Source organism: Cupressus sempervirens, chromosome 4 (genome assembly GCF_028749045.1).
Source record: "Cupressus sempervirens isolate cs-2001-9-10 chromosome 4, ASM2874904v1, whole genome shotgun sequence".
Taxonomy (NCBI): Eukaryota; Viridiplantae; Streptophyta; class Pinopsida; order Cupressales; family Cupressaceae; genus Cupressus; species Cupressus sempervirens.
This window is the reverse complement of record NC_143121.1, coordinates 865626952-865651053: the sequence shown is the minus strand read 5'-3', so window position 1 is coordinate 865651053 and position 24102 is coordinate 865626952. Positions and strand designations below refer to the sequence as shown.

Below are 24102 nucleotides of genomic sequence, written 5' to 3'. Positions count from 1 at the left end.
AAAATTGTCAAAATAGTTTAACATTGCTAAATAATTTCACTAAATAACTCAATATCATTTTAAAATAAATTAAAATTATATTCAATAACGGTATTATATTAAATATTATAAAATTTGGATGAAGTTCAGAAAGGGTAAAAATTTGCTGAAATTCAATGTATCCTGTGACTTAGATGGAAAGTATTGAAGATTAATGATGTGATCATAAATCAGCTAGCTGATGTAGTGCATATGTATCTCAATGTGTTGGGTCCTTTGATGATGGATTGGATTTTTTGAGATTTCTATTGCACTCTGATTATCACAAAAAATGAATGGGCATTCAAAATGGAATACTTAACTCTGTAGAATATTTTTAAGTCAAATGGCCTTTAATAGCAGCATCAATTCTCTTTGATACATTATCCGTTGTAGCTGAAAGAGCAATTGCAGACTACTTCTTGCTTGACTAGCAAACTAGATCAGAACCAAGTGAGAAGCAATATCCTATCGATCCAATTTAGATTTGTGTGTCCCACCAAGTCGAAATTTGTGTCTTGTATATAGAGTCCCATAGCTGAGTACCTTGAATGAAGTGGAGGATCCACTTAACTGCTTTCCAGTAGCCCATGTGGCTCTTGCATGAATTGAGAGGCCATGCCTACATAAGGATGTTGCCAGGATAACTCACCAGCAAAATGAGAGACTTGCAAATATTAATAACTCCTTTTTGATTTTCTAGGTTGTACAAAATGCAAGAGAAGAGCTTACAGGAGTTTTCAAGATTATACAATAAACTCTAATATCAAAGTAAAAAAGATTTAAAAATCAAACTCTTAAAAAAAAAGCTTTTACATTGTGTTAGAAATTTGAAACAGATGCATAAATGCTAACTTTTTAATAGAGAAAATAAGCTATGAGATTGTTAATTTAAATCTCAAATACAAACTAGGGATTCTGAGACATAATTGCTAAAAATCAAACTCTTAAAAACAAAGCTTTTATATTGTGTTAGAAATTTGAAACAGATGCATAAATGCTAACTCTTTAATAGAGAAAATAAGCTATGAGATTGTTAATTTAAATCTCAAATACAAACTAGGGATTTTGAGACATAATTGCATAAAGAGCTCACAAAGAGAAATTGCATCAACGAGTAGAAGTGGCAAGGCCAACTGTTAGAGTAACTAATTAATTTACTAATTATTTTTTCTATTTACTTAAGCTTACTTAGGTAAATGCATTTATTTATTAGTTGTAATCTAGGAGTTTGTTATAAGTTGTTGACAATACGGGAGTTTGTTCTCTCCTAAGTCATACTTATCTTCTGACATTGTTCGAGGACTTTCCACCTTATGTGGATGTATGCTTAGTTGTCACACTTATCTCCTAGCGTTTTCTAGCTTGTTCTAGGTGATTCTTGGAGCTTTTTATATTCGGGCTCCCTCATTGTATTTTCACATCACTTCTCATTGTAAATACATATTTTCTTGTGTTGCAATATTCTCTCTCTCATGTCCGTTTAGAGTTTTTCCCTTGCTCCACGCTCTTACTTCCTTGGCTTCCCTTTGACAGGTTTTTGCATGCAAGTGATCTTGGGCGTCTTCGGAGTTGGATTTCATCAACTCCAACATGGTATCAGAGCCTCCTTGCTGCTTCTTGTTCGAAGGATTTTTGAAGCTGTGATTTGGAGTCACAAACTCTAGTTTGTTTGTGCATTTTTCTTCAAATCAGGGGAACAACGAATTTTCAGAGCACTTTCAACCCAAACGGACGTTGCCATTGGATTCAGAAGGCGCTTTTCAGCTAGGATCCATATAAAATTTGTCGATTTTGGAGACAGAGCTCCGGGAGGCAAAATTATTTTGGTTGCAGGAGGTTCTGTACGACTATACAGACGATTTCAGGCTTTAAAAATTAAAAAAATAAAATAGGCGGGCACCACCGCGGAGTTGCCATTGCGCCACCCGCGTGCGGCCCGCAGCGGCCATAGCAGGCAACGCCGCCCTGGGCATCGCCTCCGACAGGTTCTGCGTCGATCCCACCGCCTTCGCACCGCTGAAGACAGCGACGCCACCTCCGCCGGCGCTTTGCCAGGGAGCCACCAATCCTTTGCTCCAAATAGGTGGCGCCCCCTCTCCGCCTAGCTCCTCCTCCGCTTAGCCTGGTTTCGCAGCTCCCTCTCCGCTCTGCTCTGCAGGGACAGCACAACGACAGGTTAGTAGTACAGGCACCGCGTGGAGTTGGCACGTGGCATGGGTGCCACGTGGACCCTGCCACATCACCTGCCACGCTGGATTTCTGCCAGGCCATGTGGCATCTTTTTTTGCCGCGATGGCTAACAAGCCGTCAATTTTAAACGAGTGAAATGTTGACATCAGCATGACTTCAGCACTGCATCAGCTGCCTTCTTGCACTCTCCAAGGTCTTTTCTGACCTGCTTGCGATTTTTTGGCCATAACTTGAGCATACGGAATTATTTTTCCAATCTGAAAGAAGAGCTGGAAAGCTGGTTCAGAGACGGAGACATTGGTGCAGGTATTTTTAGGTTTTGATGTTTTTTTATTGCTTGTTTTTTCAGTTGAAGTCCGAAGTTCAGTTTTTGACTCCGGCAAGCTTTTCTTTTGCGTCCCATGTCAGTTTTTTGAAAACTTTATATTTTTGGAAAGTTGGTTCTGTCACCTTTTCAGAAATGTGGTCCTTTTTCTTAGTTTTTGGCCCATGCTCTTTCTATCATATTTTTTTGCGTTTTTGCTATATGGTGGATATCTTGAGTGTTTTAGGCCCGAGGATCGTTTTTCTGGCATGGTTTCCTTTTTTTTAGGTTGTACTATGTTTTGTATTAGCTTGTTTTCAGTTTTGATCATTGTAGCTATCATTTTGAAGCATTTTTATGTATATGCACTGAGATAAAGTGCCACTCTTGCATTTTGGGGGTCATAAACGTTGTTTTGAGTCAGTTGTACATGCACTATTTTCATAAAGCACCATGGGGGGGATAGTTGTTTGTTGTTTTAGGCATTCTCCCTTTGTCAAGTGAGTGCCCCTTCCATGACATTAGCCCCATGTAGCGTCAGTGTAACTGTGTCTTTATAGGTGTTTGTACCTCTTCCTCTCTCGTCGTTCTTGGTTAGTCTGCAGGAGACTTTGGCCCACTTTTTCAGTTTCTTGTCATCACACCCCGTCTGCATTAAGGGGGGGTTATGCTGTTGTTCTAATGCATCTGTGGTTCGATGGTTCGTTAGTGTGAGCTATGTATTAAGTGGTTGATCCTATATACAAGGCGATTGCAGTGGCTGGCTAACTATGCATTTCGGTGAGATGGATCATCTACCATATAGACACGCTCGGTTCGTGCCATCTTCTTCCTTGGAGATTCTTCAAATCAGCAGTTTTCTTCTTGATGACAGATTTGCGGCTTCTTCTTGCTTCAGTGATGCTCTTCATGATCACTCCTTGTGCTTGTTTTAGGGGACATTTCCCTAGTTGGAGGCTTCTTCAGTTCTTCACTAGGTTCTTACCTCTTTTTGGAGGAGGGTTTTTCCCACGTGGTTTTCTCTCTTTCCCCGTTTTCAAAGGTTGCATTTTGGTGCATTGTTCATGGGTACCTAACATGGCCTCGTTGCCGGGACCCATTATGCATTATACATTCTGCATTTCATCTTAGTTTTGTGAGCTTAAGGCATTTCCCTAAGTTGCACTTAAGGGGGGGGTGTTAGAGTAAATAATTAATTTACTAATTATTTATTCTATTTACTTAAGCTTACTTAGGTAAATGCATTCATTTATTAGTTGTAGTTTAGGAGTTTGTTATAAGTTGTTGACAATACGGGAATTTGTTCTCTCCTAAGTCATATTTATCCTCTCACATTGTTCGAGGACTTTCCACCTTATGTGGATGTATGCTTAGTTGTCACACTTATCACCTAGCGTCTTCTAGCTTGTTCTAGGAGATTCCTGGAGCTCTTTATATTTGGGCTCCCTCATTGTATTTTCACATCACTTCTCATTGTAAATACATATTTTCTTGTGTTGCAATATTCTCTCTTTCATGTCCGTTTAGAGTTTTTCCCTTGCTCCACGCTCTTCCTTCCTTGGCTTCCCTTTGACAGGTTTTCGCATGTAGGTGATCTTGGGCGTCTTCGGAGTGGGATTTCATCAACTCCAACACCAACGATTGGGAGTGATCACAAAGTAGACTGAAAATAGGAAATTCAACTACCTTGTAGGATGATGATACCTCAACAATACATTCTCAAATTAAACCCACTTTGTTAACCAAAACAAGCTTAATATAACCGTAGGAAGAACCTTGAACATTAGGAAAAATCTGCACTAACATGAACAAATTCCTCTCTTTCTTGGCACCATAGTTGTCCCAAAATACCACTGCTATACTATTTTTTTCTCGTGTGAATATTTAAGTGTTTTTTAAATTGTTAGTCTTTTCTTGCTTTTATGTTTTTAACCAGTTAATTGAATTTCATTTACACTTGGGTTTTGGCATGCCAATGCTATGTAAATGGAATGCTACCTTGGATACTAATCAGTGTTACCAGCCTCAGACTCAACTTGGACTTGGCAAGCCCAAATTGGGCTCAGACTTGGACTTGGCAACCAGACTCGGCAAATTAAAAAAACCCATGAAATTCAATTTTTTTAAAGGATTTCAAGTTTTTTTCATGCATCATTTAACTGATTAACTTTAAATACACAATAATTGAGATAAATAGAAGCTACTTTGCACACATACACAACTTTTAGTAGATCACTTAAGTATAAATGCAAATTTTTGAAAGAAATTACTGAAAGTTAAACTGAATAACATAATAGAAATATAGTGTAATTGTCAAATGTCTACAATATTCATGGAATATGCTATCCATGGAATCAAAAGTTTAAAACATATATTAAAATAAAGGCTCAAAGTAGCCCAAGTCCTCTTACAAGTAAGCCTAAGATAGGTCATGGAAGACTCTAGAGCCATCCTCTCTCCCTTCGTGTGAGGTTGAACCTCAGTGACATGCTCGTCATGATCATCCTCCTCATCCTCATAACCCAAGTCAGATCCATCATTCTCGGCCTCAGGGTCCTGCATAGGGTCTCCTCGTGCTCTAGCCTCCTCCACTGCCATCGCTATTGCTTTTGCCACTCGATCCACTTGATTAATCAACTCCAAGTCTTCATCATTGAAAACAAGATTATCAACTTCCAGCTTCAATTTGACCTCAAATAGCCAAGACAGGTTGTGGAAGATAATATTGTTGAAGGCATGTTGAATCTTGAAATCTGGCCAAGCCTGGAATTTTTTGAAAACTCCCAAAATCTAGAATCTGCAGTTTGACTCCTATGACGCTGAAACCTATCTCAAACATCTTGACAGTTTTTATACAAATATAACTTAAAGTATAAGCAACTTATACTTAAATGTTATATATGTATAAATCATCTTGCCCCTGAGTTGAAAAACCCCAATACTCTTCTCTCAAATCTTCTTTCTCTATTCTTTGTGTTTGTAAGTGATAAAATGACCTTTTTTGGTCTTAGTCATGCACTCCAAACCAAAAAAATTATTTTTCATCACTTTATGGGCGTTGGCTGCCAGCTGAGGCAGCCTGACGGGACTCGGCAGGTCATCCGAGACTGCTGACTCGGCGAGTCAAGCAAGACCTGGCCAAGACTCAGCCAAGTCCAAGCCTAGAGGCAGCCAACATCGTTTTGGCCACCTCACCTTGGAACTCACTGAGTCCTGCTCAGACTCGCCCAGTCTTGTAATGCTTATACTAACAGAAAACTTTGTGTTATTGTATGGTGGTTGTAATTGTGTTTTTTAAAGTTATAACGAGTGACTTCTCATAGACCTACCTTACATACGCTGAAAGCATCCAATCATTTCCTGCAATAAGATAATGTGAAATTCATAGTCATGACTCAGCATATTCCTAGCCTGGTTGTACTTGTGGTTCATTTTAATTTCAACATGAAAGTGGTGCTGATAACATGCTGCCAGGGCCAAGCAATTCAACTTTTAATTAATTACTTTTTTAGAAGGTGACTAAATAATATTTTTTGATATGGAAATGACTATCTCTATCTCATTGTCAATTCCTGAATTCCTTTTAGCACCATGGATAGTAAAAGCAATGAGGAAATTTATATAAATGTTATCACAGATAAAATCGTTGCACTAAAGTATACGATCATTGATCGATAATGTATTGCTAGTATTTTATTTGCAATAATTTCTAAATTCCTTTTTAAATGTTGCACCATCTATAGTAAAAGCAATGAGGAAATTTATATAAACATTACCCTGGAATTCATCTTACACTAAAGTATACAATCATTGATCAGAAATGTATTGCTACTATTGTATTCGTAACTGAAATTCATGAGTTGTTTTTCTAAGGTTGTTGTTTATTGTGGATACAGATATAATAAGAGAGAAGAAGACTTCCCATCACTGAGGGAGTATAATGACTATCTGGAGGAGGTTGAGGACATGAGTAAGTTATAATTCTTTGTCAGTTGTAATTTATTTATTGATATTAGTTAAATTTGTAAAGTTTATAATGATACCTTTGGAGCCTCTAAATTTTAATGCATAGCATTTAATAGCTGGTAATCACTTGTAATTTTATGTGAGCATTGTGTTGGTATCTTATTTTTTATTTAGCTTTGAAATTCTTACTTGTTTTTTTTTTTAAATCTTGGACATTACATGTAGGGGGCATACTAAAGCATTGAAATGATTTTATGGCAATGTTACAAGCGTGATAGCACTACGAAAACTATGAAAAGTAATCTTTCAGCGTGATGCTGATGTATTCTTAAGAACACTTTCTACAGTACACATATCTGTCTTATATATAAGAACACTACAGTTATTGAGCTAATATGTATCCTAATTGATTTTTGCAGCATTTAAATTAGTGGAGGGAACAGATGTCCAGGCCATTGAAGAGAAGATTGCAAAATATCAGGAAGAAAATGCTGAACAGATAATAAATTCTCGAGCCCGAAGGGTATTTACATTTCATCCTTTTGTGAATTTTCATTAAGATTTGGCCTATCACATGCCAGCTATTCTGCAATGGCTTTTCTTGGTCAATTGTGAATCCTGGATACATCTTTTATTGAATATGTAGCATTGTTATTTTGTACTAAATCCGTCAACCAATTATGTAATACCGAATTATATGATATTTGTGATGCATCTATTTTCCTTCCAGAAGTTCTTGGCATTAACCCATAGCATTTTCATTTTGAATTGCATTGTAATATTTAGGCATTTCTAGAGTAAATGTGATGCAGAGCATCTTTCAAAACCATCAAACCTTTCAGGATCTTACTGATCCATCCTTCATTTCATCACGAGAATAACTTATCAGAGGCAAAATAACATCATTGAACATACAACATGTAAGATAGGTTCTTCAATTCTATCATCTCAACATTGCATAACTCAAGTATTCAATCAAGTTATTCAAACAACTTTCTAGGTCATTCTTCCATATTAGATGTATCACTTAAACAATCACCCTGTCAAGCTTTACAAGAGTACCATTTAGCATTCCAACACAATGCTTCCAAAGAACACTTGAATCTGTAAACCAAATAATCCTTCAAACCAAAGCAACTCAAACTGAAACATTCATTCATTCAGTCTACTTTGTTTTTTTATTTTGAAAACTAGTATATAATGAAGCTTGAGCATTTCATTTTCATCCATCAATCGATCAAGCTATCCATCCACACACATTGTCAACCATACACATGTACATGAGACTTCGAGAAAGCATTTTGAAGCATCAACCTGGAAAATCAAAAAGGATTTATTAAGATACTCTTCACCATAGTTCATCAACCTTGTCCATACCATCATCAACCTTGTCAATCCAAGGTTTCAGCGTACCTTCACCATAGTTCACTATTTTAGTATTTAGAGACCCTGCTTTTCCTGATCACAGTCTTATGTCTGATTGCACACAATCAAAAAGTTAAGAGATTCTGATCACGAAACAGTATACTACCCATTCACGTCTGTATACCACGTCTAGTGAATGCAATGTACTTGTTACTCAGTCATCCATTAGTCCTGATTAACAAGTGACTTCTTCACACATTAGCTTTCTATTCTCCAATCAACCAAGTCATTGTCTCTGTAACAGGGAAGTACCTTTTGTCCCCATATGAATACAGTTAAAAAAAATGGTGTTCATACTATACTCACAGATAAAAAGGTCCCTTATAAGATCCACATTCCAACACAACCAATCCCTATGCAGTCACATTCCCTATATCCTGACCATAATGCCTATTTGACAAACAGTATTCACTGATAACAGATTACAATAGTTCCTTCTTGCAATTGGCATTTAACACCACAGCTAACCTAGTTTAGATTGAAAAAATCCACTTAACAATCATCATTCATATCTTGGTTGCAGACCAAAACAAGAAACAACCTCTTACCTAATCTGAAACTGCTATCAAGTAATTATCAACTGTTTAAATTGCGACCACTTGCTTCAAGCATTCTTAGAATTGCTTCATCATGCAGGTACAGGGGTCACTGAGGTTGTCACAACATTATCCAACTATTACAGTACTTGGGAACCCTTAAACATTAACAAATTGATGGGATAATTCAAGTTATTGGTAAAACCATGAAAATTTACTGTCCCTGCCCACTAGAGCATCACTTTACCTTGCATGTGTTGCAACCATTTAACACAGGACCAATTTCATTTGAGAGATACATGAACCTACTTGTGTACACCTAACTTTCAGAATTTTTGATTGGTTGCATTTAAAGTTATCATTAAACCCTTGTAGCAGACTCTTTAGATGAGGGTTTTACAGAGTTTTAAGAAAATCTATTGGAACTTCTTCCAAGATCCACAGGAAAAGCCCTAACTTGATCCAAAGCAAAGGGAATTCATCATACATCAGTTCCGCATGAGTTTCCACAATCATTCAACCGCTTAGCATATGTGCATATGAAGAAATACATTCAAACACGACAGTAGCAGAAAAAATGGAGAAGCCTGGGACTAATTAGCAGATTTATTCCTTGATCTTCCAAAATAGAATATTTACGCCTGTCCCTCACGACATCTGCTTCCTTCCACTAACTTTCATTAATCACTACATAAAGGAACTGCCTCAAAATGGCAATAAGTTCCATGACTGTCACCAAATGTCTGCAGATTTACATGACATTCAGAGTGATTAAAGGGTATAACCTTACAAACCTTCCTCCAATCTGCCTCCCCCCTTTCATGCTCAACCATTCACATCTTTATATAATAATTGTCATAGTTACAAACTGTTCTAACTATCTTTGGACCAACTACTTTATCACGTGCAACATTTTGGTGCAATATTGCACTTTTTGTAATTTCTTGACACTATTGACACATTTTAACAAAATGACCTTATAACTTTATGTAAACCTTTCTAGCATATTCAAATGGACTGAAATAACACCTTTACATCATTTGCACCCTTTCATGGGTCTCTTTACATAGTTTTTACCTTTTCACTAATCTAGGCCATGAATGGACAATTGTGGCAAACTATACGACTTGATTACAATTTGCTTTATATATAGACTCAATGTGACTCAAATGATTCTAATACATCATGAAGGACCCAAAAACTCATACACTTTTGTATTGACCTCTTGGAATGTGCTTGTGCTTGGTGCTTGTGCACCAAAATCATTCAACCAATTTTGTAATACCTCATTGTATGATACTTGTGATGCATCTAGATTCCTTACAGAAATTCATGGCATTCTTTATTTACAGGTTTATTCTATTCTTTTTTGTATATGACTTGAGTGGGAGAATAATACCACAGGTGAATATTGTAGCATTGCGAATTTAATGCTAGGATAACCAGAGGTTGTTGATTGAAAGGCTTCCTCTCTGAGTGAACCAATGAAATTAGTTAAAATGAATGAATGATATGGTTTGAAAAGATTTTCCATTGTTTTTTATTGAAATTTGAAACCAATGTAATTAATTACACGTTCTCTGTTTTATATCCCCATTCAGTAGTTGTATTGTGCAAACTATATTTGAAGTCTTTAAGCTCTACGAGTCAGTAAGAGCTGAAACTTTGTTTCCATCCAAGCTCAGCCTCTCAGATGTTTTTTGTGTAGGCTGAAGAAGTGGCAAGATCTCTGAGAGAACACCAGGAACAACCAATAGCTAGTGCTCCAAATGACATGGTAAGATGTGTTGAGTTTGGTGAAAATGTTTTGAATTCTAGTCTAGAAATTTTATTAACGTGAAGGAACGCTTGAAATTAGTTACTTGGTATCAGGACTGAAGTTGCTTGTTTCCAGAAGAAAGTTTGGCACCTCATCCTAAAAGCTGAGAAGTGTGTTTTCTGATAAAGAAATAATTGTATCAATTAAAGAGAGAAATTGCAAAGAAGAGGAAAATAAACAAGATTAGACCATCTTCATGAAATGAGTGGTCAGAAGATAAAAGAGTGAATGGAGTTCTGCTGAAGAAAACCAATTAAGAAGAGCTTCACATAAAAGCCAACCATTAATACTAAAAAAACAACTGCCTTTGATAGGTCTCTGTAAAAGACTTTTAAAATCTTTTAGCAGTCTTGTGCTTCCATTTAATTGTTAAGTCAGGGTTTGCATTTTAAAACCATCAGATTACTCTTTGCCCTCTCTTCTCCTTGGTACAATTTTATCTTTCTGATAGGAAAGTCTACATTTATCATTTGAAACTGTGAAAATGTTATTGCTTGGTTTGGGTTTCTCTCACAAGAACATTCAAGCCTAGTTGCTTGTTCAGTCGTCCATTAATAATATTTGAGCTACATGTACTCTTTGCTTTCTCTTCTCCTTGGTACAATTTCATCTTTCTGATAGGGAAAGTCTACATTTATCATTTAAAACTGTGAAAATGTTATTGCTTGGTTTGGCTTTCTCTCACAAGAACATTGAAGACTAATTGCTTGTTCAGTCGTCCACTAATAATATTTGAGCTACATGATTGTATGGCTTTTAAATAAGTCTGGTCAAGATTAACATTCCACTTCAAAACTCTTGTCCCAACTTTGTTGTTGTATGAGTTTATTTTAATTTCTTATTTGTTTAAATTATAATTATCTAATATTCAATAGTTGATCCTGGTCTAACATCATAATCCTTTCTTTGATTTTCTATGTTGCTAATATCATGATTATTTTTCTCACGGTTACCAAGAAACTCAGTTTCAGGGATGGCACGCCTATATCTGTGTAGCCAACATATCTAGGTGACTATTCTAAACGTGAATAGGCAAATGCCTTTGTTGACACCTTCCTGTACCTGTAGCTGTCCTTGGCCTCATGTCACATGCTTCCTTATATTTCTGAAAACCCTGCTGCCTCTGGTAGCAGTCTTGCATTATGACGTCACAGCCATCCTAAAATGTCAATTCAAATGCATTTAAGCTGATGTTCAAGCATGATTATATGGAGAAGAAATCCTCTTGAAGGAAATTTGGGAGCCTTATTGAGATCTATGAGTCTACTGTTGGTAGCAACTATAAGCAGCGTTAGTGACTTAAAAATGGGATTATGCATTGACTGCAATAAATTGGCTGGACTTAAAAATCATTTTGGACTTATTTTTTGCTGCTGTATTATTTTCTTATTGTTTTGGCGTGTATTATTACTGGAACTGTTGAAGACTCTATTTGTGTCGGCCTTTGAGCATAGATGTTGAATATTACCTTCTGGCTGTAGCACTGATTCATTATACTGGAAAGGATTGAGGGCCTAAGAGACCAGCAGGACCAAAATACAAATAACCATGAAGGGATAGAAAACAGGAAAAGAGAGCAGAAGTAATATTCAATTACTTCGTAAATTTTTAACAATTCATAATAATTATGCATTTGCAATTGTTAGCATAATTATATCATACCTTCACTTTTTTGATATTTTGTGGCCATTTATTTGGTTTTTATTTTATCATATTATTATCATATATTTATTATTTTAAATTTAGTTATATATTATTTAATAATTAGAATCCCACATTATTTTTTCATCATATTTTTCAACCTTTTCTTTATTTTGTGATTCTTTTTTGTGCTACTTCATTTTTTCTTTTTTCTCCCTCATTTTTATGTCAGACCCTCCTGTACTATTTAGTGTCTGCATCTGCATTTCATTCATCTCTCTTCTCTTGCTCTATATCCTGATGATGGATCATGGAGTTTGATCAGAGGACCAAATCGTTTATTCAAAAAATTGACACAGTTAATCCAGAAGCCTTAAAGCAACATCATTAGGAACTGTAGAAACAGAATTTCTTATATTGAACTGTTAGTCACCTATCACGCACTTGTTGAAAACATGAATAACAAGCGGTGCAAGTGTCAAGGTTCCTGCCTTTAATGTGTGGTGAGTTTGGGGGTAAGAGTTGAGTAAAGTTGTACATTTAATTGCTAACTTGAAATAGAATGTTGGATGCCATGGAGGGCTTCCAATTCATGAAGACCAACTGCATCAAATTTACTTTTATAAGTTTTAAAAATCTATAAATGTCAATATAGATTTGTCAGTCTATGATTTGACATTCGATGTTCACTTTTTCCATTCTTCTTAAAAGGATTTTACATCTATATAATTTTGTTATCTATTGTGTTGGCATGCATGTACCTGAACTAAAAGGTGGAACCAACAGCCAGATGTCTACACGAGGCCTGGTCTATGCTGGGACTTTGATGGGACATAAACTCCACTTTTAACACTTGTGGGGTCAATATCCATATCCCCAGATAGAGTGCATGTCTTCCACATTTTGTTAACACATCCTCTATATGGCATTTGGAAAATGTGTTCGACCACACAGATACACATATACTTGACCCAGTTTACAATTGGCAGCATCATCACCGTGCATGTGCAAAATGGGAGTCCATACCTTGTTCCCAAGCTCCCATTTTAGCACAGGTAAGAAGCATGCTAAAAACATTGTGAAAAGTTTCCTGACAGTTACCAATTCCATTATTTTACAAGTTTGAACAACCTATATTTAATCTATATATTAACTGCATATCCCACAATCATGGATTTCCATGACATGACATCTCTTTAAAGCATTCTGTGAAAGAATAATGTACCTTGTCTATTCTTCTGTAGTTTGCATACGTATCAACCAAATGCATTTCGAACTATAATTTTTTTGTGACAATAATAGTCTTTTCATTATGCTTTCATGGATGTCCACGACCAACCCTAAAGCTCCCCTTTTGGCCTAGGCGGGGAGGATGCTGACAAAGGTCGCTTAACTTGGCTTTATAGAATCAATTAAATTTTTTTGAAAGTTTTTCAAGTCTTTTCGGCAAATTTAATTTTTGAATACGCAGCTCCCATTTCGGCCTCCCCAAGGAGGATTCTCACCAAAAAGATCTCATGTTTCAAAGAAAACTAAATCGATGGTGATGGCTGCAGAGAAATCAGCTAGCAATCCAGGGTCGACCTTTGTAAATAGAGGATACTTCTCTACTAGAGCTTTGTGGTTCTCTTAAATACTTAGCAAAGCAACCTAAGAAGCGACTGAGCTAGGTGCTCAGTGAAGCAAAACATTTTGGACCATGTTTTATGTTTAGTGGAGTCGAGCAGTATTTAACAATGCCTCACAAAATTTGTAGCTTAGATGATATCCCTTGCTAGATATAAACATAATTGTCTACAATCGGTAACAAGAAGTAGATGTTATAGATAATAATAGGTCCTTCAATCATAGCCATACTTTTCTAAATAATTCTAGCATTGATGACAAGACCAGTTTTGTAAGAATTAAAGAGTCATTAGTCAATATTTAATGCTCGTCCCTTGCAATTTAACTTCTCCATGAAAATTTTGCTAAAAAACAACCAAATCTCAGTGAGGGAACATACTATATGTTGTATGGGAACATATTAAAAACAAGTTTATTTTGGGAAATCGGTTCAAGAATGTTATTTCCAAAGACTGGATGGATTTAGGGGTGGGCTGCCAATCTTGTTTTAGTGGAATTATGAAATTAGATTACAGTATTTGCAATATTGGATATCAATGACTCATTTGGTGGTGGAAATTGTGGTATTTGCAGGTGGATGAACAGTTATATTTCTCTTGCTTGTGGATTCCCTAGCTAAAACCATTTTGTTGATGGATTTGTGGCATATTCACTGTAGACTTCTCAACTTGTGTGATCATTCAATGAAAGTCATTCAAAATAAAGTCAAGATAGTTTCTTCAAGATGAAGTTATATTTTATGAATAAAAACAACCTAAATTAAATTTTGATTTAAATTTATTAAGAATAAAAAGATACAAAAGATAAAGGGAGAAGGATGAAATCACAAAAAGAAGAAAAGAAAAATATTAAGATGGCCTTGAAACCATGTAAAGTCATCGATGAAACATTTAGTATCTATGTAAAGAGAATGTATTTCATCGAAATACAAAATCTTATAAAAAATGGGATATGATGAATGCAACTCATTTACAAAAGACAAATAGTTTCATCGAAACAAAATAAAGATCTGCAAATGAGTTTGAGGTTTTTAAAGAATATAAATTGGATAAAATTGTGGGCGTACTCTACTCATCCTCATGGACCATCAATGAAATTGGAGTATCTATGAAACAAGAGGAATGCTTTATCAAAACATATAATTTCATCGATAGAAAGGATTCCATTCCCTAACCTTACCAAATAGATTAAGTTTTTCAGTAACCATTTCAGTATGAATTGAAATGTTCAACGCTCGAACAAGGGTTTGATGGAATCGTCCGTTGGTTTTCCCAACCAGCCGACCATTATATAAGAACTTTGGAATATGCAGGATGTACTCATGTTTTTGGTAATCACTAAAGTATTAATATTTCCTCGCCATTTGGTATTCTGGTAATGAATGTTTTGTTGGTACTATTGAATCCATGTTATATTATTCTGTATATTGTGCATTGATAACCATTCTACATTTTGGCGCCATTGCCTAAGTCCAAACTTGGAGGTCGTCGACTAGGCAGGATGGAGTAATGAGAAGACCCTTCCTACCATGCATACAAGCAACGAACAGTGACAGAGAAGAGGAGGAAATAACAAGAGAAGATCAGGTGACACACGATATGGTGGTAGCTTGTGAAGTTTCAATCGACTAGTATGTGCAAAAGGAAGCGCAAGAGAGAGCGGTTCCAAAGAGCACGGTGTGAGACGAGCTTACGATACCACCAACTGTGTACGATCTATTTGGACAAATTCCTCGACTATTGGCAAGAAATTTGGTACATGTGGAGGAAGAAAGAGCTGAAACGGAAAGAGAACGAAGAAGGCAACAAGTGCTCCAATAGTTCGCCAAGAGGACACGAGAACTGGAGGAGCGTGACAATCAGGGAAGATAACCAGGCAGTAAAACAATTCATGCCTCTGCTTCCAAATAAATATCTTAGGCGAGTGCCAAAGGAAGAAACCGAGGAAGATGCTGCCTTGCGAACTTTGCATCTCCACCAAGAGGAAAGACGTTGCAACTTAAGAGTATTGGTGAACCACCCTTGGAGTACGAATCTGATTGAAGAAAGGTTGATTGAAAACACAATAGAAGGTATAGCCAACTAGGCTATTTCGGAAACATCATGAAGGAAGGAAGGGTGGAAGAATCTTGAAACCCCCACAAGAAGAGAACATTGCTAGGAACAAAGTTCTAGCCACATAGAAGGAGAATTGTAGGGAGAGGGAGATATTACTGGACCAAGAACCCAAGATTCGAGCCCACCAGGAGGGGACATCCCAGTAGGAGGGAGCATCTCGGTAGGAGGAGGCATCTCGAAAGGAGGAGGCATCTCGACAGGAGGGAAGAGTGGTAGGAGAATGGTGTCAAATAAACAAAAACTCCCTAGATTTAATGGGGAAGGATTAGAGGACCCCACACATCATTGTAAAACGTGTATAACTATATGTCAGGCCAATGGAGAAAATGATGCCAATGAATGGTTAAAAGCATTTCCAGCCACGCTAAGAGGTATAAGTGTTGACTCGTATACAAACTTGGAGGCCGCGAAGACCACATGGAAGGACCTTTGGGATGCCTTTGAGGAGGAATTTAGGCTGATACGTGATGATGACGAGTCATGAAAATTTATAATACATAGCAAGGGAAAAATAATCTGTGAGAGCATATCGCAGGGGACTCAAGGAATTGATAAGGGAGCTAGACAACAAACTTGCAGATGGATTGAAGAAAAGGTTGGTTCATTGAAGGGCTAACCTCATCTTTAAGAAGAAAAATGAAAATTGCACCACCATCATCCTTAGTCGACGGGTGTGTCCGCGCAATGGATATAAAAAATGAGAACAAAACCTCCAAAGTGAGAGACATGGAAGTGGGAGTGAAATTTTAGAAGAAAGTGGGGATGAATATAAGACCATCCAAGCCCTGAGGAAAGATATGATGAGGCTAATGAAGTAACAAGAAGTAAGGAGGAAAAAAGAGAAGGGAGGGAACTATGGTGCACTGATTGTAAAAAAAGATGCAAAAGGAACATGCTTGCGTAAAGTTTTCTGTGACATATATCAGGGGTTAGGCCACACAATCAAGGATTGTCCCTGCAATCTATAGGCACAGAATGCTCAAATATTCTTCACCCAAGGAGAACAATCCACACGACCTTTCACCCCTCCACGAAACACAAATACAGAAGCCTTATCTGGAGGGTATAGAAACAATAGGTTGGGAAGCAATAACAACACACCCAGGAGAGCAATCTAGTATGACTCTAAAGGAAGACACATGATTCAATGTAGGCAATGCAATGAATGGGGGCATTTTGCATGGGACTGCCAGAACAGTGGAGGACAGAATGGAGGAATGTTGTGTAAATGGTGCGAACTGGGTAATCATGAAGATGCCAATTGCCCTAGACAAAAAGGGGTGAACATGATTGACATTGCAGAGCCAGAAAGCGAAGTCTTAACTATCACAAGAATGCAAGCTAGGAAACTTGTATATCCGGGTGTAGCTATAAAGAAAGAAAGATTTCAAGAAGCCAGAAAGGACATTAGAGATAACATGACAAAGGAAGGGGAAGCGTGTATGGCTAAACTCCCAAATAATCGGCTGGTACCAAACATAATGAAGCAAGTATTGGAGACCACCATTCCCATGAAAATTGCGGATCTATTAGAAATTTTACCTCAGTTGCGGGTAGCAATAACACAAGGAGCAAGTATCAAAGGGGTACCCTCCAAGGAGGAGAAGAAAGAGGAAGCACAAGCCGTAAAAGAGACCAACACCCTGTTCACCGTAGGAATGGGGAGGACACCCATAGTGGTCGAAATGTCGAAATGGAGATAATGGGATGTAAACTATCAAATACTATCGTCGACGAAGGTTCTGGTGTGAATGTCCTACCTAAGGAGACTTGAAAGGCACTAGGGAAACCTACACTCTGGCCATCCACATTCCAGCTAGTGGGAGCAGACTAGCACAAAATTAAACCAATAGGAACCTTGATGGGGAAAAAGGTAGTAATTGGTACACAATAGTTTCTTCTTGACTTTGTGGTGATTACCCTTGAGAAGAAAGGGTATGATGCATTGTTGGGGAGAGGATGGCTAGTCACTGCGAAGGGCACCCATAATTGGAAGAGAAATACCCTGTCCATAGAGGTAGACGACAAAAAGTATACAATAGATCTAAGGAACTAGTTTGTAAGTTAGGATCTAGCATCCGATTCAGAGGCAGAGGGAGAAGACGGGGGGGGGGGGGGGGAGTGCCCTGGCTTGGGGAGTGCCCAAAAGACGAAACAGGCTCCCTTAATGGGTTGTTCCACTGGCAGATGGGAGACTATGAAGTATTCCAGCTTCAATGCAATATATTGCAAATCCAAAAGTTCGAATCACAAGACAAAAGGCATTCAAAGGGATATAAGGAGTACAGGGAGGGTACAACCACTCTCAATAGTAAACCAACACATATTTAGCCTCAGTTACCGGGTTATGTTATTTAGGCTTGGGTCCTGGTATTGGTACAGTTTTGGTACTGGTTCTTCTGGGGTACTTTATAGGTTCTTTGTGGGTCCTTCTGTGAAGGACCTATAGTGGACCTGGGCACCTAGGAAGTACCCCAGGGTGGTAGGTCAGTGTATGTATGTAATTCTGATTTGTTCATCAGCATGGTCTTTCCATCAGTTTTAGATACTGTCTTGCAACAACTTGGTAATATTATTCAAGCCAAATTTGTTCTATGTAATGCCCATAGTTTATGATAGTAGTGAACAGCAACCTACTTTGATTCATTTGAAGGTCAGGGATTGATTTTTTTTTAATTTGTAGATCTAAGGACATGGCTGTTGATAGATTTGTAAAAGCCAGCCAATAGTTATGTTTGTTGATCATGTTCATATTGATGTCAATTGCCAATGCGTGTAATTTGAAACTATATCAGTATTACATACATGCATACATATACGGACAAACCCGAACCCGGGAGGAAAAAATGTCGTACCCATGTACCCGAATTTTGTACCGAACCGGAACCGGAGCTCGAATTGGCAACTTAGTATTTAGCAAAAACAAGAAAGTGGAATACGAGGATGCCAAGTTGCAGACTATGAACCTTAAAAGGATCAACCCAAGGAGATCCTCATAGGAGATGACTGGGATCTAGTATTGAAGACCGGGATCTAGTATTGAAGGCAGCAGCCTTCAAGATCTTTATGGAATACAAAGATGTATTTGCATGGATGTCTATATAGGGACCTAAAAGGAGTACCACCGAAGTTGTGCATCTACCGAATATTGCTTATCCCAGGAGCAAGACCGGTGTGCAAATGGCCGTATTGGATGAACAAGAACTATGCAACCAAGGTGCAGGAAGAAATCACAAAAATGCTTTAAGCAAGAATCATATTCAAATTACAAACCAGCGAGTGGTTATCTCCTATAGTTATATCACTGAAGAAGGACGGGAACCAAATTTGGATATGCGTGGACTTCAGAGGCTTGAATGCAGTAACTATAAAAGGCCTCTTCCCAATCCCTTTTACTGATAGTATCCTAGAAGAGGTGGCCGGCCATGAAATGTACTCCTTCGTGGACGGATTTTCAGGTTATAACCAAATCAACATTGCTAAGGAGGATAAGACAAAAACCACATTTGTAGTTGAAGACAGGGTGTATGCTTATAACAGGATGTCATTTGGGTTGTGTAATGTTCCAACCACCTTTGAAAGGATCATATTGCATATCTTCGATGGTTTGGCTATAGGGAATTACAAAGCCTTCCTGGATGAGTGGTCAGTTTATAGTGGAAAGGAGCACCACCTCAAGGTCATTGGTGAATGCATGAATCAATGTCGAAGGGCAAGGATGGCCTTGAATCCCAAGAAATGCAGATTTATGGTTCCACAAGGCAGACTTTTTGGCCATATAGTATGTGAAAAAGGGTTGAGAATAGATCCCGACAAGATCAGGGTCATTCTAGATATGAAAGCTCCATCAGATGTAACTGATGTGAAGTCCTTGGGGAATGGGGTACTACAAAAGATTTATAAAAGGATTTGCGGAAGTATCTCTACCCTTAGAGAAACTAACTAGAAAAGGAGAACGATTTTGTTGGGAGGAAGAACAGGAGGAGGCTTTTTAGGAGCTAAAGAAGAGATTAGTGGCTGCTTCGATTCTCTTATACCCTAATTGGAACAAAGAATTCCATGCCCATGTAGATGCATCTAAGTATGCAATAGGCACTACCCTGACACAAACTAGAAAGGAATGATTGGACCATCTAGTGTACTTTAAGAGCAGGCTACTATCAAAAGCAAAGCGGAATTACAGTGCCACTGAAAGAGAAGCACTAGGTATGGTTTTTGTAGTTAAAAAATCCAGAGATTACTTATTAGCTTCTCCCCTTACATTTTCTGTTGATCATCAAGCACTTATGTATCTGGTGATCAAGCCTGTGATTCAAGGAAGAGCGAGTAGGTGGCTAATTCTGTTACAAGAATCTACTTTCAAAATCATAGCTTGGCCAAGGAAAAGTCATAATTGTAGACCAGCTGTCAAGAATCAAGTCAGGAGAAGCCTCTGAAGCAGGGTGAATGAGGACTTTCCTGATACCTATTTATTTCAAATTGCCATACTACCTCGGTGGTACGAAGGGATCGGGTAGTACTTGTTCACTGCTACTTTTTCGAGGGAAATGCCAGCAATAGGGAGGAGAAAATTGCTTTCAAGAGTAGGACATTCTAGTTGATCGAGGGATTGTTGTAAAGATGGGGCTTGACAATGTATTAAGTAGATGCGTCATGGAGGAAGAAATTTTGGAAGTTTTGAGAGCATCCCACGAAGGGTTGGCAGGAGGCCATATGGGATTGAATGCTACAACTCAGAAGGAATTATTGGTTGGACTATGGTGGCCCACACTGCATGCAGATGCTCGAGAATGGGTCTTCAGCTGTCATGCATGCCAAATGGTAGGCAAGCCCCTAAAAAAGAGATTTCATGCCATTGTTTTCGTCTCAACCACAAGAATTGTTCAAACTATTGGGGTTGGATTTTGTTGGGCTTTTGCCTACTAGTGGGACTTACAGATGCAAATACATAGTGATGGCAACTGAATACCTTACAAAATGGGTAGAAGCACGAGCCCTCTTGGACAACACAACTCTTAGTATGACCAAATTTCTTTATGAGCAAATAGTAACAAGGTTCCATATACCATTGCAATTGACAAGCAACAGAGGGGTGCACTTTGTAAATCAAGCAATCAGAACTATTATGACAAGCGAGTATAATTTTTTTCACTCTTTTTCTAGTCCTTACTATCCAAGGGCAAATGGTTAGGCAGAATTGACAGACAAAATATTGGTAACAATTTTATACAAGACATGTGGAGTTGAGAAGGGAGATTGGGAAGAGAGACTTCTAGCAATTCTATGGGCTTATAGGACCACCTATAAGGCCACCATTGGACAAACTCCCTTTCAATTAATGTATGGACAGGAGGCTGTGATACCAGTGGAATATGCGGTACTTAGTCTAAGAATAGCAGTTGAGCACAGGTTGGGGGATATAGAGAGTTTAAAAGAAAGACTGAATACCTTAATAAAATTAGATGGAAGGAGAACTATGGCTCAATGGCTATTGAAGTGGCACAAAGTAGACAAAAATTTTGGCATGACAAATATCTTTGAAGAGAATGAACTTCAAATAGGGGTTGTTGGTATAACGGCAAAAATAAAATAAAGCCAGGTAAATTCAAATATGTTGGTTGGGGCCATACAGGATACTGGAAGTAAAGGAAAATGGAGCAATCAAATTGTTTACCTTGGGTAATAACCCCTTAGAGGACCTCGTCAATGGGTCTAAATTAAAACCATATAAAGTAAGGGAGGAGGAATGCTTTATTTATTCAATAGGCATTAAAAGGGAAAATGAAGACATAACAAAAGGGAGGACTAGGGAAAAAAAACAATAATACAACCAAAAAGAAAAACTGACTGTACGGAAAGAGCCTTCCTTATATGAAGTCGAGGGCTAACTTTAAAAGGGAAGGATTCATAATAACTCAAAGAACAGTACTAGGCATACGAACTCAAATTGCGTATGAGTTTGGAAAAGAGGGAGCACAGAGTGGAGAAAACAAGACTCCATGCGTACAAACTCTTTAGCAGAGTCACAATGTATGAAGAGCAGGGGGATTGTACGGTACAATGGTGAAGGAGCAGTCAACATTCGACAAAACCAAGTGTGGCCGAGTGGAGAACATGCGAACATTCCCAAAAAGTACGAACTTGTGGTATATGGTTCGAGGAAATAAAGGGAACCGTACAGGCTGTTGATAGGAGGTTCATACAAGGGCAAGAAGAGAGAAACCTTACAGGGGTTGTGCAAGTATAGAGGGGTCTACAGATATGGGTTGCAAAAGGGCTGTACGAACATCATACATCAATTGGGCCGTATGAACATCATTCTTCAATTGGTTGTACGGACATCATATCTATGTTGGGCCCTATGAACATTTTTCAATTGGGCCATACGAAAAACATCCCATAGAATCAAAAACACTGGTTGCCATACAGTTAAGGAGGAACTGTTTTTCTCCAACATCAGGACAATCAATCTGTGCGACAAACAGGTGGCAATTGACGGTTGCAAGAGAAGTAACCAAGTAAGGGGTTTAGGCTCAAGCACGATTAACAGTATTGAGAGAATGGTAAAGATAAGTGTTGGGAACCCCAACAGAGGGAAAATCATCGATTCCAAAAAGAAACATTCAGTATTGCAGGCTAGCAAGGTGGTGAAGAAGATGTCTAGTAAGGGCAAAACTCTAGAAAAGACTGGGGCTGCTAATGCCACTTTTGAAAGTGTAATGAGAAGTGAATGTCACACTTGGTTGGAGAATACTGAGGACAATCACCTTTGAAAGAGGTGCTGCGTAGAGCACTAGTAGACATAATAATTTTCATGCCAATCTTTGATTTGAAGGAGTTTGAAGCTACATTGCGAACTATGGTGGTTGGCTATAATAAGGAAGCTCATGCATCGGTAATCTAATATTTGCAGCAAACTCTAACAATTTCCTATTTTGCTAACGATATAAGTAAGGTTTTCAAAATTCCTAAAGGAGGATAGGAGTTGACAATGTAAGAATTTGCCTTAGGGCAAAATCACACCAAGATCAAGAAGCTCAAGCACTAGCACAATATGGACCAATAAAGTATGATCAGAATAACAATAATGAGAATATGATTCTGTACATACACACTAGAAGTGCCTGTATATAAAGGCCTCTAGAATGACTAGGAGTTAGCAAAATGATAAGCCTCACAACTAAGCACATGACCACCAAGAGTGGATTATCCTCCATTGAGCACAAAAGTTAGTGCGATGATGAGAGGATAAGCGTACATAGGTGTGTCACGTAAAAAGATGTTGTAGATACCATGTGCTTAATTAGAGTGCGAACAACTGTGTTGTCTACATGACAACTCAGTTGATTATGCAAACTCTTGTTGTAGACACCATGTGCTAAAATAAGTTGCTAACTCCCGTGTTGTCAACAAGACAACTCATATGAGTATGCATACTCCTAGGTGTGTAACTAATAAATAATAACATAATGCATTTAACCTAAGTAAACCTAAGTAAAGTGTAATAATAATTAATTATTTACACTAACACCCCCCCTTAAGTGCAACTTAGGGGAATGCACTTAAGCTTACGAAAGTTATAATGAAAATGCATGATGGGTCCCGGTTACTAGGCCATGTTAGGTACCCATGTACAAATACAATGCAATTTCTTTGAAAATGGAGAAAGAGGGAACACCTCATGGGAAAAACCCTCCCCTAAAAAGAGAGATGAAAAAACAAGATGCATGGATGGATGGAGTAATTAAGACCCCCCCATTACACCATACACCATGTATATACAATAGAGAAGTATGAGACAGACAAAACCCCATAAGAGGAAAATGTCCCCCCCATAAGAGGAAAATGTTCCCCCCCATAAGAGAGAAGAAGAAGAAGAAAGGAGACAAGGTAGTCCCCCCCCAAATGTAGAATGCCGATTAGTGATAGCTTCTCTGAGATGAATGTAGAAGCTGATCCATGATTGCTGAATAATGTTCCTCCCTTTAGGAAGAAGCAATATCATAGGTACATATGAGATGCTTCCCCAATTTGTAGAAAGACTCCTAAAGATGAATGGTGCCTCTGAAAATTGCTCAACTGTCCTTGTGTTGATACTGACGATCGCCCCTTCCAACAATACTGAAAATAACATGTTTGGATCTAGCAAGGATGAATGTAGAACATATCCCAAAGAACCGTTTCCTCAAATGATAAAGAGACCTTCTGCAACTGCTGTACATAAGGATCCACAATCATATCAACCTTGTAAGACTGATCATGTAGAGAATGGACAAGAGGGTCAGAGTGTTCCCTCGCAACAATTGAAGAAGGATCTTCTTCATGAAAGAGAAGATGTATATCATCAATAATATCTCCCAGATTTGCTATGTAGGACTTCACAAACAAACCTGAAATATCTGTCATGTAGTCATCCCCTGATGCTGGAACGGGAAGACAAGGTGTACCCAACTGTAC

At 38.0% G+C, this 24102-nt stretch overlaps 1 protein-coding gene across 1 annotated transcript in view; it reads left to right on the top strand.

Moving 5' to 3' along the window:
- Positions 1-24102, top strand: part of LOC149564159 (cyclin-dependent kinase-activating kinase assembly factor-related / CDK-activating kinase assembly factor-like protein) — an 85758-nt gene that overhangs the window by 34710 nt on the left and 26946 nt on the right. The window contains exons 2-4 of the mRNA XM_089827221.1: positions 6412-6485; positions 6901-7004; positions 10151-10219. Coding sequence (XP_089683347.1) covers positions 6412-6485; positions 6901-7004; positions 10151-10219 — 247 coding nt within the window. The remainder of the gene's footprint in view (positions 1-6411; positions 6486-6900; positions 7005-10150; positions 10220-24102) is intronic.